Genomic DNA, 20,553 nt, shown 5'->3' with positions numbered 1-20,553 from the left:
GAGAATATTATTTACTCTTGGTGGTAATGATATAATAAAACCTCCTCACTTTGTTGTCAAGGCTGTACATATACAGTATTTCTCCTCTTCATCAGGTTGACATGTTCTCATATGCCATGTTCCTGTATGAGATGATCTCCCTGTATTTCCCTTATGAGAAGCAGAACATCATGGCTTCTCAGATTGAGAAGTTGACCATACAAGGAGAGAGGCCTCCTTTGCACAGTAGAGTAAGTGAATATATAGTGTAAAAAATTAATCTTCCTAGAGTTAAATTGACAGTTTTTGTCTAAGCCTTACCATCCTGCCTTCACCAAATGTAGTTTATTGAACCATATTACTGAATATTGTATCCATAGTTTAGTAGATGGGATGTGTGGAGCATTTACTGGAATGTTCTTGTAGGAGTATAGTAAGAGTGCTAACTTATTTTTGGTTGAAGTAGTGTATGTGCAAAAGCATATTTGCAATACTGGACATTTGTTAATATAAGCATTATTTGGTATACGTTGTGTATGCACACTTGTATTTGTCTGTATGGGTGTGTATGTGTGTCTACACACCAATGACCATCGTATTATTATTCTTCCAGGAGCTCAATAGTCCCATGTTGTACCTTGACATGATGAGATGGTGTTGGCAGCAGGAGTATCGTCATCGTCCCAGTTCATCACAAGTATCAGAGTACATCACTGCCCCTGGTTTCCCCAGACTGGTTGATGCCATTGCACTGAACTCTAATGCTGAGATTACCTGTGCCTGTATTGGTACCTTTCTAATTGAAGCCCCTCGTCTGTCTATGTCATACAAGTATGTCAGTAAACACCTCTCAATAAGAGTTAGGCTCAATTTTTGCTGAGATCGACCTTATACAATAGTATATCTGTAGGGGGCGAGACCTTGCAGATGTTTCCTGTTGACCTAATTCAAAGTTTGTTAAGAGAGGTTTCACTGTACTATATTAGTTCATTGGTAAGGCAACTAGTCATTATTAACAAGGTTTATAGCTTTAATTTTAGCCTAGTAGATTTGTCTATCATGCGCTATGAAATGACTGACTGTTGCTGAACTGGTTGTGTATTGCTAAGAGATTTCACAGTGTTTACATGTTCTAATAGAGCTGTCAGTGTTAAAGCTGTAGCTATATAGTTTGCTACTGTGTTTCATTGAGTTAAAGTGTAATGGTAGAGCACCACAGCAGACAGCACATACATTGTTATTCTTCTATAGGTCAAGTAGTCCTCACATCAGACGTCGTGATGCTGCCATGTTAGACAAGAAAATGTTAGCACATCGCAGGTCGTCTCTGGACATGATCACCTCGGAGTATTCTGATGTGGTGAAGGGTGACCTGCAGGAGGAGGTGTGGCTCAGCCTGTATTACTGTAGTGAGAACGTCCCCTCTTCTGATGTCAAGATTGTCAGCTTCAGGAAAAAAGCTGAACCCTACACTGACGTATGTGTTACTAATGTTTTTTAGCTTACATGTCTGTTATTGTGTACATTTCTTTGTTGCATGTCATGTCATGTCACACTTTTCTTGCTCCACAGTCAATATCAGTGTGTAACTCTCGGATCACAGCCATGTGTCCAATCAAGGATACAATGTGGATAGGAAGTGAACAAGGCAAACTCTACATATATGCTACTAGCACTAGAGATTTGCTCTATGAGAGATCACTATCTATCAATCCTGAAACTCAAGCTATCAAGAGCATCTTAGACATTAGTGTACCTGACATGTACCACACTGTGATCGTTCGTCATGACGGTTATGTGTTGTTGATGGACCAAGGTATTAGTGAACATAATGTCAGTGATGCTCAAGAATTCGACAATTCCATGTACAGCACTGAATTACCTGTGAAAGAAGTTGGAAAATCTTTGGTTAAAGCATTATTCAACTGTGGCATTGTTGTATCAACTGGTAACTCTTGTACAGTAGAGATCTGGTGTGGTACAAATATTGGCTCAATTGTTGTGTTCAGCTTGACCTATGGACACATTACAATGGCAGCAAAGCCTTGTATCTCATGTACAGAAACAATTCGTAGTGGTGTAGTTAATGTTACTAGTATGGCATTCTCTTCTAATGAATCTGTTGTATGGGTGCTACTACAACCATCCAATACTCTGTGTTGTGTAGATGTTTACAGTAAACAAGTCAACAAGAGATTTCCTTTATCAACGTACACCAATGAAGCTGGTAAGTTCGTGTGTTTTGTGTCCTTGTGCTATGTAGTTATTAAAAATTTTTTCCTACTGTAGTGACATCCATTCTCACCCTGGACTCTAGTATCCATGCTTCACTGAGCAATGGCAGGATCTTGAGACTAGACAACCTCACATCACAGATGACTGGTCAAGTCCTCCACGGGCACATTGACAATGTATACTCCATCCTGCCAATTAGTTGTAGAACTATGCCAAGACAATGGCTACCCAGTATCATTGGTCGTTCTAATGTCATTGACAAGTACATGCATCTAATGCCTTCAGAAACACTCGATGAAGCTCACAACATTCGATCGGCAATGACTGGTAGAACTACTAAAATGTTAGTCAGTCTTGGACTGGGTTATCATGGCATTGCAGGAAAGGTAGAACCCTTAGCAACAGGCAGAGACTTTGATGACAATTTCTTGTTACTATGGATGGTATCATACTAAAGTAAATTTCATCAGAGCCCCTTATATATATATATATTTTATTGTTAATTTATCAAGTCCTGTATTATTTATTATTTGTGTGTAATTGTGTTTGTGTATTGTGTTGTGTTACAACAGAAAGCCTGTATATCATGCCTTGCAACCTTTTAGAAGTCAATAAAAATCACAATATCTTTCATAGTACACCTGTTATACATACCTTCATAATATATATACACAGTATATATTAAATACACAAACTTTGTCATACTAAATATATTCAAATATCAGATTTCACTAAAGGAGGGTTGCTATTATACAGAGATCATTGTTGATGAGGTTCATTGTTGATTCAGATGATGGCAGTAACTCTGTATACCCACCTCCAATACTCAACATAACTTCACAAGGTTTGTTTAGTTGCTGGTGTGATCTAGTCCCCAGTCCTTGGAGGAAGTTGTGCGGTGATAGTTGGCCAGTTACTGTGACCAGGTCAAACACTGGTTGATTGTCTTGATGTTTGCCGCACAGCAGTGGTTTGTGGGTGTTGACCTTGTCAGTGATCAAAGTGTCTGTTTTGAGGTAAAATATTTGTCCAGATCTGGTCCCCAGGTAGAGTTTAGTACCATGAACTAACATAACACTAGCTGTGGGGAGTAAAATAATTCAATGAAACAATTACACTTATTATTACACAACAGTGTTCAGTGTAGTCTTGTTATAATAGACATTACTGGCCAATTCATTTCATGCTGTTGTGAAATGTACCCGGTACAATTGTTTCATTTATGCCATTGATTCCACGTACACGGGACAAAAAATCAATTCTCTTTCACTATGCTTGTCACCATTAATGATTTAGTTAAAGCAAATTTTTTCCTTGTTTATGTGCTACATAAATGATGGGTTAAATTATATATTGTGTAGTTACATGTAGCCTTCATATTGTACCTTATACCTATGGGATCATTATTGATTGTAAGTACTCCATGCATTACCACCCTGGAGAAAAGAAACTACAACCTTGTAGTCTGTGAAGCCGGCCTTTTTAGAGAGGTGCCGTTTCAATTTAGGTGACCACTAATCTGTAGTATCAATGCCAATTATGTTGCAGTATATTGGAAAACATCACCACAGTAAATACTTTAATAGAGCAATCACTTAACTTGTGATATGTGACTGTTCTATTAGAGTAGTATACTGTAATAGCATAACCAGCAGATCCCTAACTATAAGAATTACTTTGTGTCTAGTGTGGAATGTATAAAGGGGAAATTAAAGTGTCAATGATCTGTACTATTATAAACAGCAGTGTTTTCACATACCATCCAATTGCAATTGAAAAAAGAGACAATGACAAACACACCACAGTACGTACCTGATGGTATTGATATCTGTTTCAGACACTGCCAGTCCTGTACAGCCACACTGACATCATAACACACCACCACACCCACATCAAGTAAGGCATATACTAACTGTCTCTTAAACACCTCCACTGACTTTAACTGGACCACTTTACAAGGACAATCACTGTTGCTGGAGACATTACGGATCAGTGACCGCACCTCAGGGGTAGCCTCTGTCAATAGCACTTGTAATGGCAAGGTGATGATCGTGTCATTGTCACAACCAATCCATAACTCGTCTGTGTCACCGTTAACAATAACTTGCTCCATACAAATGAAATGACAGTCAACATCTAAATGATGTATGTGGGCACCTTTCTTCCCAATAGATGATATCACCTCGTACTGGAATTGTGAAGTTAGTTCAGTCAGGTTAAACCCATTATGAGGCAAGCGTAGAACACCAATGGTACCACCAGTAAATGCCATCAACAGTACATGTAGTTTCTCAATGTAACAAACTGTGCACAAGTTTTCATTGATAGTTGTGTTGAAGGGATTATCCACCATGTCGAGTTGTTCAAATGTTTGTGAGTGTATGGTGGCTACCTTTACACCCTCTAATATAACATACACAAATTGTTGTACTTGACAAAGTGTGACAACTTTCCCAATAAAAGAAATTGGCTATAGGAGAAAGAATTAATTGTAAAAACTAAAGAAAAGATTTTTTTTACTTACTGAAATGACTTTGGAAATAATTTTGCTTTCTTGTACTTGAAATTTCACTACTAACAAAGTGGTCATTCCACACTGCTCATTCATGGCAAGCCATAAGGACTCTTCATTACTCTCCTCACTAAACACAACACAGCTACACTGTATGTCACTGATCTTGTAGTTGTTGAAGGCAAAGAAGTCAACCAGTTGTAGTTTCATTGGTGTCATGATGTCCAGTAACTGGTCAGTGGATGGTCTTACTTGAGGATTCTGGTCCCAACAACTTGTCATACAGTCATAGAGGAACACTGGATACCTTGGGTCCTACAAGTATGAAGAGTGTTTGAATGTATAACTAAGTTGTATAGTGAAATATGTAGACACCTTTTGACTGACCAGTCCTGGTTATCAAGGTGTTTTGATTTTGCAGATCAGTTTGCATGCTAAGGATACTTCGGGACCATTACTAAATGCCCAGAATACACAGGTGCCCACTTTTCAAGTGTCCTGATTAAAAGGTTCCACTGTAACTACACGAAATGTGACTGTTGAATTAGAGTATTTTGCTAGAGTAATTTAACAGAGCTCTCTGTATACATGGCTACATTTATCCAATCAAATCCCAAACTTTATAGTGCAAATCTACTTGTTGATGGTTTTAAGCTATTCACAATACTATAAATTACAAGAAAATTCTTGAAATATTTTTAAAACTGTTCCCTGCTCTTATTAGCGGGTAGTGCTAAAAGCCGGAACGGAACGGGGCGCGCGCCAAGTGAATAAATCGTTTTTTTGCAGATTGCACACCGTTTCTTACCATACATAGTGACTAGAATTGTGCTGAAGTTAGTTTTCTTCTACTTGTAGGCATGCTAGAAATCGCTCGCTCGAAGTTTCTATTTAATGCCCACTGCACGAAAGCGTTTTGCAATTACCTACGCTGAAAAACTATCATTTAACCTGCTAAACTATTATTTTGTAAGCACTGTAAGCATATGATTCACAGCCACTAACATACACTGTGGTTAACTGTCGTAAATTATTGCCCATGCTGGCAGACTTCAGAAAACCATCCTCGCTGTTTCTGAAGAGTTGGACACGTCTATAACATGAAAATACGACAGTAGTTTACCTTTTAGAATGTTAAGGAAGCAATTCTACATCAGGATTAAACAGAATTTGATGGATTGGTAAGAGCACATGCTACGTGGCGGGCATTAAATAGAAACTTCGAGAGTGCGATTTCTAGCTTGCATATAAGTGGAAGGAAATGAACTCTAGCACAATTCTAGTCACTATGTGGCAGTTGGAAACGATGCAAAATCTGTCTCAAATGATTCCTCTACTTGGCGCGCGCCCCAATTGGTTCCGTTCCGGCTTTTAGCACTACCCCTTATTAATAACCATAAAGTTCTAATTATTTCACGCGTGCCAATACAGATGATTTTCCAAAATTGAGTCACATTGTACATGCTTGTAAAGTAGATCATCAAACCAACCATTACAATACCACTCCCAAAAGCTGTGAGTCTGTATGTACGTATCTACAGTAGCGTGTGCGCACGCACGCACGCACGCACACACTAGGGTTGGGCGATATTGAATTTGTGACATGCAATTAAAGCATGAGTCATTTAATGCAATTATTGCAATATTGCATGTGAAAATTGAAACACAACCACGTGGTTTGAAAAATCCATATGACTGCTTGTTTTCACTGAGAATTAGTTTACAAACACAACTTCTTCGCTAACATGTTAACCAATTGACATAGTTAGTAATAATATGCACGAACTGTATCAAATATGAGGCCTAGAAGGGAAACAAAATAGATGATAAATGCAATGATTATTGTGAAAGGTGATAAATATTGCCTATGTGATAATATTTCGAAGGCAAATACATGCAATGATGGTATTGCAAGCACTTGCTTAGGTGATATTGGCGATTTATTGAAATATTCCTAGCACACACACTCACACTCTATGAGTACAGCATCTACAAGTACCTTTTCTAAAAATCCAGGTCTGATCCCATTCTTGATCTCTTCATCAAATTCAAACATGTCATATTCCTTAGGAGGTACCAGAGCCAGTGACATGGTCTCATACATACACATACCAAGTGAGAATATATCTACCTGAAACACAGAGTATATTATTAGATCAAAGAAGACAAAAGTACCCCTCCATAGTACTTCCAGCCCAACACTATGTGCTATTACAAGGCTACACACACTACCTTCTCATTGAGGTGTTTCAGTCCACGATGAAGTAATGCCTCAGGGGCAGTATGACCAGGTGTGGCACAACTCCTCACAAATCCCCTGGGGCCCTTACGAACACTAATACCCAGATCAGCCAGTTTAATAACAACCCCATCAATATCACCGGCCTCATTGTAACAGTGTACACATCTGTGACTGGTGGGTGTGGCCTCATCATCAGTCTGAGGGTAGCAGCAGTGAGTCTCACGAGGGAACTTGAATATGAGAATGTTCTGTGGCTTGAGATCAAAGTGAACAATGTCGAGTCCATGTAAATATCCCAGTCCAGTAACAACCTGTGGATAAATATATAAAGTGTCAATTAGTATAAGTACATAACTGATTGTGTAGAGGGTCTCCAAAAGTCACTACTCATGTGAGTCTACAACTCCTGTGTATTGTTCCACACTTATTTTAGTGCTAAGAAAACTATGATAGTATATTTCTTGGAATCAAATCAAACACTAATTGTAATGAACACATGAAAGGCTAATATAGACACAGTGAAGGGTCAATTATTTGAACTATATGTTGGTGGGAATGATGCTGTATACAAGTACACAAAAGTAACCACTCATTCAGAACTCATTACAACTACTCTAATAGAACATACACCTGTTGACAAATAGTCTAATAGAACAGTCAGGTTGACATATCTATGTTTCAATGCATCAATGCTCTAATCCAAAACAATTTCATACTGATGAATGCTTATATCATGCTGCCACAACTTGAGATGGTACACAGCTCTAATTTATGCACGTCTATTTCAAAGTAGCTCTAGACAATAATTACAAAATTAATGTACTCATCAAAGTTAGTAAGTTCATAATAATGGCCTCATTACTGGTAGTCATTTAGTTGTACAGTATGTGAGGCTCTTACTTGTTTAGTGACAGCAAAGACACAGTCAGGGCAGACATGTAGTCCATGAGAGTGGTACTTCTTGATGACATCATCAAGACTACCTAATCCAGCCCATTCCATCACAAACCCTACAGGTTGTAGTGTGATTCCATAGAACCTGACAATCCTCTCATGATCCAGTCCATATATCATGTTCAACTCTCTCCTACTATCATTGTATTGGTGTAGTATGTTCTCTGGTGTACACTCAGTCTGTTCTGATAGTATCTTGATGGCTACTACTTCGTCAAATGTTTGGTTGTATTTTCTCTGCAGTAAGAGTCAGGTACTCATGTAATACTATTATAAACAAATTCTACTTACTATTTTTAGCTGTTTCTTTAGGATTTTGCCAAATCCTCCTTGTCCAATCACTTCAACATCCCGTGACAGCTGATCATTAGGAATAATGAAGTCCTTGGCATCAGCATACACCTTTAACAATACATGTAATATAGGGTTGCATGTAGATAGCATACAGTCACAATTACATATTTAGATGGTGTTAAAAGTTAGGAGCTCATTTTTATGAAAAAAGCCATTGAAGATATTAACTTACTTAAAAGTCACCTCTATAATAAGACCACCTCATTAGTGGCAACCTCCATTAGGTCCGAAACATAGTTGAAGTGTGCTAACAGATCTCATTAGTAAGGCCACTTCATGATTAAGGCCACATGTTTTGGTCACACAGAATGAGGTTACTGTACTTGAACAGGCAAATACTCTAATAGAGCAGTCACACTCAATCACAAAAAAATGTGTTTTTACTTACCAAGTCAGGAGCTAAATACATCAACTCCAGTTTGCCATGTTTGGGGCAGTACACATAGTCCTGATACTGAGCTATCCACAGACAGTGCATGATAGTGAACCCAACTGGGTTAGGACCGATGGTGTCTGAAGAGTCCACATAACGGTACCCAAGTTTGTTAACTTGAGCTATCACTTCAGGTTGTCTGAGGTCAAATATTGAACTTGGCTTCCTGCTACGAGTAAACCAACTGGATACACTACTCTGGCTTCTACTTCTAGATCTTACAAAATTTGATTCCACGCTAGCTGAATGAGATTGTTGTGACATGGACATCTCAAAGGGTGGTGGACTAGGGGGTGGGGATTTCCCGGGGGTCCTGTAATCTTTGTCACCAGCACAAATTGGACAAGGTGTGAAGCTAACAAGATACCTACTAACAGCATGTATATCACTGCCTGAACTAGAACTGGTAAACCACTCCACAAATATCTCATCAATCACCTCAATACAATGAGTAAAGATCTGGGCACTGACAGTGTTAGACACCATTGACTGGCCCGGACAACTTCCCACTGAGAGAAGAAGATATTCTGGGACCACCACTTCGAGACCGCCACTAAATGCAGTAGGTAGTTGTAGCCACTGGTTGCCATTGTTTATGAAGATGTGTTTCATGTGCGTCTGCATTGAAATACTTTCAACATCAGAGTCACATCTAGTGAAATCCACACTGGAAATCTGCAGCAGTGTTGTATCACTAAGCCTTAACTCTATCCCATTCATCCAATAGATCCACTCCAGAATTGTATTTCCTACTCTGGTCTTACCGAACTCCTGAAATAACTGAAACGGTAGCGAACTCACACAATTCTTCTTGATTATCTCAAGGAATTTTAAAGTGGTTAGACACCTTGATATCAGCCTCGGCCATAGAGGGATTGGAACAACAGTTAGTACAAAGAACCTTCGATAACACAACCCCGTTGGCCTTAATATGACATTGATTGGTGCAGATAGACTATGCTCGGCTGTCACTTGACTACCAAAGACATTATCTGTTAGCTCAGATTCAAGATTCTCAATGTCACAATTTCTTGGGAAGGAATAGTGCATTTTGAAATAGCGGAACTCTGAGTGTGTTAACAGAAGAGATGGGAAGAACAGACGTGATCCATCCCCTATCGGTATGGCTAGCTCAAAACGTGATAGCAGCTCACAGAAGGCATCTTGGAACACAGGCAGGAATCCATACTCAAAGAGATACCTCATCAAACTGCGTGTATTGATGATCTCTGGGTGTTGATGACCTGTGTATGAAGATAAACACAAACATGTAGTCTCTATAGTATAGTGAATGTTCAATTAGAATATTACAGAGACAACAAATCTCATATTAGATGTCCTAACATTGAAGGGAGAGGACTTTGTGAAGAATGGATATAGAAGCATATAATTGTCTTGCTCAAACAGTTGTAAAAGTCTTGTTTGCTACACAAGTGGAACTTCATTGAACACACACAAATTTGCTGTAGGTGCTACAGAGGAGAAACAGTAATACATTGTGTGGTCTTGCTGCTAGAGCATAAACACCTCTCCTAACCACAGTACAATAACAAGTCCTTGTTTAGAAGATGATAGTTGCTGGGAATGCATTTAACACATTGGTGCTACTAATTACAAAGGAGCCAAAAAAATGTAATTAAGGTTGACCATTTAATAATAAAAAGCAGGTTACCATAGTGACAGCTTAAACTCACAGCCACTTGTAGACCCACTTAGAGACCCACTTAGACCAGCAAGTCTTTATACACTGATACCAGCATAAACATGTCAAACTCAAGTACCTACAGACAGTACACACTATAATAGTGCATAACTAGTTCAGTACTTATGGTGTACAGTAGAGTCTTACACTGTACCAATGGAATAAAACGATTGTCATTCAAGCTATCATTTGATTAGTGCTCTTTATAATAATTATGCTACCAGGGTTTTTGGTAAAGTATTCCGACTCTGAGCCAAACTGGCCCAACCCAGGAATCGATTGGACCAATCACTTCAAGTGTGAAGTGTAGTAACCACAAAACTGAAGTTACTGAACTAGTGATGAGAAAAGTGGAGCAGAAGCCATGGGTTGTGTGGGTTATTTTATGTTATCACTGGGCCAATGGAGCACCATTTTGCCTTATCAAACACCCTGTATGCTACATTAGAGTAGTTTACTAATTTTATTGGAGCTTGTCCAACACAAACCCATGAAGCAGTGATAATACAATCACAGTAGCTAGACAGTACTAGTTGACCTCACCAGATAGTTCAGAGAGGATACTCCTATTAGGGGTGGTCACTACTAGTGCTAGTTTATCGATCAACCATTGAGGGTCAATGAAGTATAAGTGTTGTAGACCATCAGTGTCAAAATGTATCAGACTACCTGTAGTAGTAGTAGTGACATTACATCATATTATACAGGTTGTTGATACACTCACCATTTCTCTTCAAGTACTCCACAGCAGAGTGTAGGTCCATCTCATCTTCGATGACATCAGAAACAGTGTCCCTATGGGAACACGGGATGAAATGTACGTACGAACACACAAGGCTCTGCAGTATTGTTTGTTTGGTATTTGTACTCTCAAAAGTAAACAAATTTAAACCAGAACATAAGGTTTGATTTAATTCCAAACTGTTTAATTTTCTTGCAACTTACTACGTATAAACAAGACTCTTGGTATAAACAATTGCTGTACACACTGGCATGTTCAATATGTTGCTATCACAATTTCTGGGGGATTACTATTCAGTGGACTGGACTACTGGACTAGAACACTGGACTGGACTGACATATTTTTGGTTTTTACACATTCTGAGGTTGGTTTTATTGAGTCTTGCTAGTAAGAACCCTTTGGGTACCTGCAGCCCACTTCTAAATACTGAAGACAAACAGTGGAATATGCGAAAACTGTCTCTTAATATTTTTTGCTACTGTTCATTATGCCACTATACAACACTTATTCCTTACCTGGTGTGTAGTAATGCTGCAGGCAGTGCAGGGAATTCCGGCAGTGAATGTGACAACAATAGTTAACCAGCAATCAACTAGCCAGTAGACAATATCCTTCAAGATATATCCTTAGAGCAAGCTTGAGGAGCAAGCTTGAGGAGCAAGCTAGTCTCATTAGTCTTGCTCTCACTAGTCTCGCTGTTTCAGTGTAGGGGCTTATCAAATAAAGAATATAAGCGCCCATGCTGAAAAGTCTCTAATTGGTAAGCCCCTGCACTGACTAGAGAGGTCTGGCCATGCTGGCGAGACTAGCTTGCTCCTCAAGGATATCTCAAAAGGTTGTCTACTGGCTAGTCGATCGCTGGTTAACTATTGCTGTCATATTCAGTTCCCTGCACTGCCTGCAGCATTACTACACACCGGGTAAGGAATAAGTGTTGTATAGTGGCATAATGAACAGTAGCGAAAATATTAAGAGACAGTTTTCGCATATTCCACTGTTTGTCTTCAGTATTTAGAAGTGGGCTGCAGGTACCCAAAGGGTTCTTACTAGCAAGACTCAATAAAACCAACCTCAGAATGTGTAAAAACCAAAAATATGTCAGTCCAGTAGTCCAGTCCAGTGTTCCAGTCCAGTAGTCCAGTCCACTGAATAGTAACCCCCCAATTTCTGTGTGGAACATTCAAAAATAAGTCCTGTGGCTTTGTTATTCAGTATATGTGTGGCTACGTACAATTACCAACATACAGACACTGTTAAGCCCTACAGGTGTACATGGGGACCTTCCTTCAACTTACTTCAGCTCATCCCAAGTGAAGACTGGTTGTTGTGTTGATAAATGCCTCCTGATGTGTGCTGCAGTAGCTGCTAACTTCTTGTGTAGTTCTGTGTACACTGTAGGGACCAGTTGGTTGAGTAGCTTCTGTTGAGACAGTACATGCAAATGGTTCCTCCTGTTGGGACCTAATGGATATTGAATAAAGATATATGTACATGCCTTACACTTGCCTCTGTGTGTGTGTGTGTGCGTGTGCGTGTGTGTGTGGCTGACTAGAGCACTTGTATGAACTTGAACCATACACGTACACACACCTGGAGGAATAATGACATTGAATGCTGATTCATACAACTTCCTTCGTAGTAGAGCAATACAAGGTCGTTTCCTTCTACTACTACACTCCACAAAAACAACATCTTCAATCTCCACTTGTAGAGATGATGTAGGACTAGCAAAGTGTTCCATGATGTGACTACGTAACATGTCACATTGCTTCAGTGACTTCCGGGATAACTTATCAATGAAGGTCCCCACTATTAGTATAGGGGAACCAGGAGCCTTCGCCTGTAAAGAATATGAGTGGTTACTAAGTGACGTTGTGCCACGCATGTGCACATACGTATATACATACGTAGAACTTGTGCAGAGAATAATGATTACTACACACTTGCAGGAAATGCTATTATGCTACATACGGCCATGAATACGTATTTTAAAAATTCTATCTACTGTACAATACTGTATACACACACCTTGATCATGGCTAGCCATGGTAGGAGGATACTGGCTCCACAATCAAACAACTCTTGTGTCTTACAACACACAACATATACAGCACCAGGACTGATGAAGCAGTGATGAGTGATGAAGTACTCCTCCTAGGGAGATAGGTACAGGTATGCATGTATGTACATACAGTGTTGTGTTTGTACATACAGTGTTGTGTTTGTACGTAGGTTGGCCTGTAAACAAGTAATGTTTGTGTGTAAACACTTGTGTTTGACTAGTAGGAGTATTGTGTAGCACAACGTTACCAACACACTCATATATACTTACCTGTCCAGCAAAATCCCAAGCAGAGAAGACAACTTGCTGAGACATGGCACTACAGTCTTCATAGAAGAAGGTGTCAATATCAATACCAACAGTTGACTGAAGATCTGGAGACAATATGTATGTATGTATGTATGCACCATATTACATCATATACATAAAGAAGTGAAATTAAATGTCATGTTTACAATGATGTTAGTAGTACTAGACTGCTTTAGGAATACTACACCCACACATACCTGATTTTGACAAAGAGTTACAGGATTTTGATAAAACAGCTGAAGCATTGACAGAATATGACAGCTGGCGGTCAAGAAATGTAACAGGCTGAGGAATGGCTTTATTCTTCGACTTCAAATGTGACAGCAGAGTTGTTTTACCGTGTCCTGAAGGACCAACCATCATCAGTCTAATGATGGAATTTTTCTCTGAACTGCAATAATTGAAACATAATATAAATACACACATGAATACATACCTTTGTTGCAATGTCCTCAAGTAAGTCAACTTCTCAATTATACTGGGAATAGTGTCCAGTGTTTCCACCAGTGGGTCACCAATATTATTGTACTCAAGGTCGATGAGAGTACTGATGTTACCGATATCTAGAGGGATCTGCCTCACAGTAGGATTGTTACTAATGTTGAGTAGTCTCAGCTCAGGAAAACGGTACAGTTGTAACGGTAGCTCGGTAAACTTATTGTAGCTGATATTCAAACAAAATAGTTTAGGAAAGAGTAAGTTTTGTTCTCTGTCAAAAAGAGATAAACATTCGAGGTCGTTGTGATTGAAGTTGAGGCTGCCCAAATTAAATAACTTGTTATGTACCATATGGTGGCAATACACAGGACACTGCTTAGGTGCTCTAAAACATGGCAGTGCATTTTTCCCTGGCTGGAACACCACACCAGTTTGTGAAGTGAGATAGTTATGTGATATATCAAGAATGCGTAACTTGGGAGGCAACTCTTCAATTGGACAGATATTTTTGATGCTGTTATTCACGAGGTGTAGAGACTCCAGTTTAGGAGTGAGGCAGGCTAATCCTCTTGGGAACAGCTCTATCATATTGTCATTCAGTCGTAATACAGTCAACACACTATTATCTCTGTTAATACAAACACTGTGGAGCGTAGCTCTCTGCTGTAATCTGAACTCAACATGGCTTGATGCTAGCTGGTAGGTGGTAGCAGTTGCAGGATTATCATCTTCAAAGTAGAGCTCATCGCTGAATGTTGGTTCTCTACCTATTGTCATAATTCTATTACCACTCAAATCTAATCGCTGTAATTTACTAGCTTTCCACCAGTTACTGGGCACATTTGCTAAAGCATTGGAAGTGGCTTTAAGAGACTCAAGCATCGGTAAAGCAAAGAGTGCATCAGGCAGAGCAGCAAATCTATTGTGGGACAAATTAATTTCAACAATTTTGACATCTGCAATATTGCTGTTATTCAATGGCAACTCTCGCAGCATGTTTGTGCTAAGATCAAGCACTTTTATACATGGAAATGTAAACACTTCTAAAGGTATTGTCTTAATACAAACATTACTGAGGCTCAAATAAGTCACACTACACAACTGTGTATCTGATATTTTGATGGCATCGATTATAGCAAGATGATCTTTCCCGATAGCTAATGACAGAGGCGTTTGGTACATTTCAATTGTATCAATCCCATTCTCGGGATTACTGGGGAGCACATGTTTACACTGCCAGTTGGCGATATGTTCAGGAGTTATGGACCCAGAAGCTGTCCAGCACACGTTGATCAAATCACACATAAAGTCATGGTTGCCGATCTCTGCCACAATGTGAAATACTGTTGCTTCATTTGAGTTCAGCAGTAAGAATTTGTTGATCAACTTTGTGATCCCTTTGTACTGCTTCAGTATATGCATCACCAGATCCGTGTACTGCCGAACTGTAGCCCTATGGGAACAGTATGTATACTAGCTGTATTATACAGGGAATATTGTTACCATTGTACTAAGTTCTGGACACAGTTCAGGTACATTGATTCTGGTATTTCATTAATCCGAGTAGGACTGGCTATAGAATTAACACAGTAACAAAAGCTGGGTGTACTCATGTACATGTGTGTACGGCTTACTTTTGCATTGTATCTGCTGCAGTTTTTCTGTAAACAAAATGTGAAGTTGAAATTGAAAACAATCACACACATACTCAAGTGTGTACATCAGCATTGTTATGTACGCACATACGTACTGTACATAACAATGCACACATACATACGTACCTGTGCACTTATGTATACAACCACATGTGCATACACAACACAAACACACAACACACACAGATAGCATACAGTACCTAACAAAACAGCACCAGCATAAAACTTCACTTCAGGATCTAGTGCCAGTGTTAATGGTATATCACCATTAGCCTCAGTGGTGACCTGTGCTCCAGACTCATGTAACATGTAAATGATGAGGAGCTGATCGTCCTCAACACAGTTAAGACCAGCAACAAAACGGTCTGGGCCACGCTAAAATGACAAACATGTACATGTAGTACAGTCATGTGAGCACATGGTCATGGTATTCCATTATAGTGGATGCATAATAACTGGTCACATTCTAAATGAAATCTTTATAAATAGTGGCCATACGTACATATCAAATATGTTCTATGCCCAGCTACTAGGTGAGGTGTACTTCATGATCTCATGAAAGTGTCACTACATTATCGAAGCCAAAAATTTGGTTTCATAGGTGGCCCAGGTGTCACTTTATTCTCCCAATTATTATCCATACCTTAACTGAGTTGTGTCTGAACCCCATCACAGCACAGTGTAGAGCAGTCTGTGTAGCAGGTACATTATTGTGTGTACATACATACTACATGCTATCACTCACCCATTCCTGGTTGAATTCATTTCCCCTCTCATTCACATAGGCTACAAGCAAGAACACACACACACATGACAACTACTGTAAGTATGCATGTACTGCATATATAATAGTTATACGGGCACAATGTGGAGTCTATGAAATTTATAAACCCGAAGGCCCGGGCTGTAGCGCACGAGCGAAGCGAGGGCGCTACTAAGGGCCTGAGGGTTTATAAATTTCATAGACTCCACATTGTGCCCGTATAACTGCTTTAGACTCTATTTCACATTACACTCAGATCACTTACCTCATCCATGGCTGTTTCTGCTGTAGGCTCGGCAAAAGCGGCTGGTTTTCTTACGATAATACTAGCGCCATGGCAACTATGCGTCCTCATGTGACTAAATAATCGCGCTCGTTAAATCACTGCACGTGAACAACGCATAGCGATTGGACAAATCCGATTTTGAGCATATGTCATATTGTGCTTAAAGGCGTGGAGTATATTAGAAAACAAGGTGGAGTATATGAGATTTATTACCCACCCAAAACAGCCTAAATAGAGTCTAAGTACATGCACCCACAACTATGTACATACACAAAGTTACATACACCTCTCCCACTCTAATACAGCTACATAATACTACAGGGATTACTGGAGTACTGGAGTAAAACTTATGTATTTAGACATATTGTACATATCTACTTAGGTACGGTACTGCTCAAATGTAACGTCACACTTGCTCACAGTGAGTGATTAAAAATCTCGCTAATTAAAGGGCATAGCACCCATTTCCTTCTCAAGTATTCATCTCATATGAAACAGGATAAATACTCGCAAAGGAAATGGGTGCCACGCCCTTTAATTTGTGAGTTTTTTAATCACTTGCGACCTTACGTTTGAGCGGTACTGTAGTAGGTAACATCAATAGATAAATAATCCACCCATAAATACATAACAGTGATAACATATTAGGTACATGAGAAACACTTGTATGTTTTGCTTTATGGTAGTTTTATTATAAAGGTGGTCTTATTGTAAACATTATGCATATGCATATCCACGCTATATAACTACTAGACATAGATGTTGGCTACAAGGTAAACAAAACATCTGACATTATTGTGTGCAAGGTTGATAGCTTCACAGTAACATATTTGACCTAGTAACTCAGTTACCTTCAATATGTACATCGTGATTGTGTGTGTGTGTGTGTGTGTGTGTGTGTGTGTGTGTGTGTGTGTGTGTGTGTGTGTGTGTGTGTGTGTGTGTGTGTGTGTGTGTGTGTGTGTGTGTGTACACGTATACAGTACACTTAACTATCAACACAATAGTACATTGACCTTGAACAAAGTAGTATTCACTATTGTACATAATACAATTGATCAATCATTTTGTTTGTTATAATAAAATATACCCTGGAGGTCACTAAGTTACAGAGAGGGATTACCCATTATTAATTTACACAACACACTAAAACTGAAACTACATGGAGCACTAACTATATCCTTTACTAAACCGACACAATCTCATGCATGAACTTTTAAAAGCAGACAAGGGAAACCATACAAAACTTTATATCTACATTCATCAACACAAATATGGTACTGCTCAAACGCAATGTTGTCTTGCGAGCGTGCAAGTGATTAAAACTCACCAATTAAACAGCACGGCACCCATTTTGCTTGTAACCCAAAGAAAACCGGATGAATGCTTGAGAGTGAAATGGGTGCCATGCCCTTTAATTAGCAAGTTTTTTAATTGTCGCGAGATGACATTGCGTTTCAGCGGTACAGTACAAGACACAACAGGTACACACATGAAACTCATCACACAATGGTAAACCTATTCAGCCCATAATAGATATAACGTTAGGGCAAGATTTCATAGTGTAGTATATACAGGAATTGAGGGGCATCTCCAAACTATGCTAAGGGAGGAGGGGCGTTAAGGGATTCAGCTCACAACATTATAATGTGAAGTGTCTAAGCAGCTATTCTAATTTAGTAAAATCATTGGATCTAAACTGGATCCTGTAGATCCCTTGTTTTCATCTCAATAGATTTCTCTCTGGTGCGCATGTGTATAGCATTACAATGCATGAGTGGATATAAGTGCTGGTACTACTGAGAAAAAGTTCTCATGTCACAAGCAGCTGTGACATATACTCGGCACAATATAACATATGCTCAAACTCTAGGTTTATCCAATCAGTATGCATTTTTCATGTGCAGTCATGTAATGAGGGCACTAATTTTGTCATGTGAGCACGCATAGTTGCCATGGTGCTAGGATTATCGCAAGAAAACCAGCTGCTTTTGCCAAGCCTACAGCAGAAACAGCCATGGACGAGGTAAGTAATCTGAGTGTAATATAAAAAGGAGTCTAAAGCAGTTATATGGGCACAACATGAAGTTTATGAAATTTATGCAACACTTTCACACCTCAGATCAAAGGAGCCACCCGGGCTACATTTCGTATGTAGCCCACCTTTCCGGGCTACATACGAAGTGTAGACCGGGCTACAACTGGGCAGTGATTATATAGACGCTGACGCTGAAATCGATCGTGAGATCGATTAATACTCACGTGATTAGGATACACAACTTGGATTTCACCATGAAAACCACTCAGGCGGAGAGCGTTTTGTTATCCTTGCCATTCTACGAGTTGAAAAACATTGTGCTAAGGTGAGTACTAGCGCTATAGCTTATTCACCGATCGTTTCCACACGTTTTCGAATACAGACACGCACACATCATGAAGCTACTACCCTGCACGGAGTAACTACTCTACAAAGAAGCTTACCTGTCTAGGCCTTTAGTGAACTGCGTAGTTTTTCCATAAACAATTCAATAGCACTGAATAAAACATTAAACTCGCATAACTGAAATTCTCCATGATATCTCTAGGATATGTCCGTTTATAATAACCAAACGAAACCAGAACATACTAGCTGCTGACCCATAATCAAAAATTTTTAGGTATACATATATAATACATCCAGTGGCTGCACTTGTATTGGCTTGGGTGATTGATTGCCCTGTACAGGCTATCAGCGTAATAAGTGTTACATATTAGCTGTAACACGGGCATTCGGGCTTTGCCTGATATGTATGCCCAACTGCCCTCGTTACATATCAGGCAAAGCCCTCAAGCCCATGTTAAAACTATTACATAATCCCTCAAGCCCTTATAGCACCCTTGCTTCACTTGTGCACTACAGACTCAGGCATTCAGGTTTATAAATGTCATAGACTCCACATTGTGCCTGTATAACTATTACATAGTCAATACAGGTGCACATATAAGAGAGGTCAGAAGCAAAAATCAAAATCAGTTTTGGAGTGTTAAAGCAGTGCGCTAAAACAAATATTCTAAAATGAAATGAATAGTTTTAAAAAGAAAGAACATTCTAAATGATTCACAAACAGTTAAAATTATGTTTTTGTAAGAAATAAAGCTACAACATTTGTGCTGATCTGTTAATACCACACTCCAGTTTTGTGAGAAAACAACAAAATATTTCATTAAGTTTTAAAGTCTATTATTTAACATTGTACAGTATCATGTCAGTTAGAATATCAAATCTGCTACCACAGCATCGAATACTTGACTTGATTTAGAATGAACAACGAACTATTTGAATGGTTTGTTATAGCCCTATCAAGTACTTCAGCGGCAATTCACACTACACGTACACCAATTAACACACGTACACAAACTCACCATATGAGCGTAGTAGGTCAACGATGGCTACTTTCCCATTGAGTGCGGCAATTCTCAACATCTTACCAGCTAGGCTGGCGTTCATTGGTGAGCAACGTTTGACTTCTTCGCAAGGAATACGCAGCGTGTTGTCCACCCATCTCTTGATAGGAAGATAATTGCCAGCAGTGGCCGCACCGATCAAATCGCTCTCCCAAGAGACTGGAGACGTCGCTGGTGATTCTGTCCCCATTGTTTACGCCTCACGTGTTAATTAGCCCCGCCTTTGGAAAGACAACAAGCACAATCCGAGGGTGGTTCTATTACAAAGCGCCTCTAATATTTCTTACCTGAAACCTGTGGCTGTTAGCACAAGGCAGTCGACTCCATCACTATCAATGTACACACTGTCACTTTTCTCACCACACTACTGTAAAATTTCAGACGGGGATCAACCATAATCGAGTGTACGGAGAGATAATTGATCCGTATAATCCTGTATTCGT

The 20,553-nt window shown here is 39.4% G+C and overlaps 2 protein-coding genes across 2 annotated transcripts in view; one reads left to right on the top strand and one right to left on the bottom strand.

Moving 5' to 3' along the window:
- Positions 1–2,852, top strand: part of LOC136258711 (leucine-rich repeat serine/threonine-protein kinase 1-like) — a 20,797-nt gene extending 17,945 nt beyond the window's left edge. The window contains exons 19-23 of the mRNA XM_066052052.1: positions 96–230; positions 593–810; positions 1,231–1,456; positions 1,552–2,206; positions 2,269–2,852. Of these exons, the coding sequence (XP_065908124.1) occupies positions 96–230; positions 593–810; positions 1,231–1,456; positions 1,552–2,206; positions 2,269–2,669 (1,635 nt within the window). The 3' untranslated portion in view covers positions 2,670–2,852. The remainder of the gene's footprint in view (positions 1–95; positions 231–592; positions 811–1,230; positions 1,457–1,551; positions 2,207–2,268) is intronic.
- On the bottom strand, positions 2,694–20,553 carry LOC136258712 (leucine-rich repeat serine/threonine-protein kinase 1-like). The gene is made up of 23 exons (XM_066052053.1): positions 20,398–20,553; positions 20,069–20,331; positions 16,363–16,403; positions 16,261–16,308; positions 15,818–15,992; positions 15,597–15,623; positions 15,466–15,535; positions 13,961–15,415; positions 13,722–13,915; positions 13,486–13,589; positions 13,182–13,307; positions 12,744–12,993; positions 12,449–12,614; positions 11,136–11,206; positions 10,955–11,080; positions 8,665–9,953; positions 8,214–8,324; positions 7,869–8,159; positions 6,959–7,279; positions 6,726–6,857; positions 4,739–5,041; positions 4,027–4,684; positions 2,694–3,295 (listed from the first exon to the last, which is right to left on the bottom strand). The coding sequence occupies exons 2-23, from the start codon at positions 20,298–20,300 to the stop codon at positions 2,946–2,948; spliced, it is 6,540 nt and encodes a 2,179-aa protein (XP_065908125.1). The 5' UTR covers positions 20,301–20,331; positions 20,398–20,553; the 3' UTR covers positions 2,694–2,945.

The sequence above is a fragment of the Dysidea avara genome, chromosome 6 (assembly GCF_963678975.1).
Source record: "Dysidea avara chromosome 6, odDysAvar1.4, whole genome shotgun sequence".
Taxonomy (NCBI): Eukaryota; Metazoa; Porifera; class Demospongiae; order Dictyoceratida; family Dysideidae; genus Dysidea; species Dysidea avara.
This window is presented reverse-complemented; position numbering and strand designations above follow the sequence as displayed.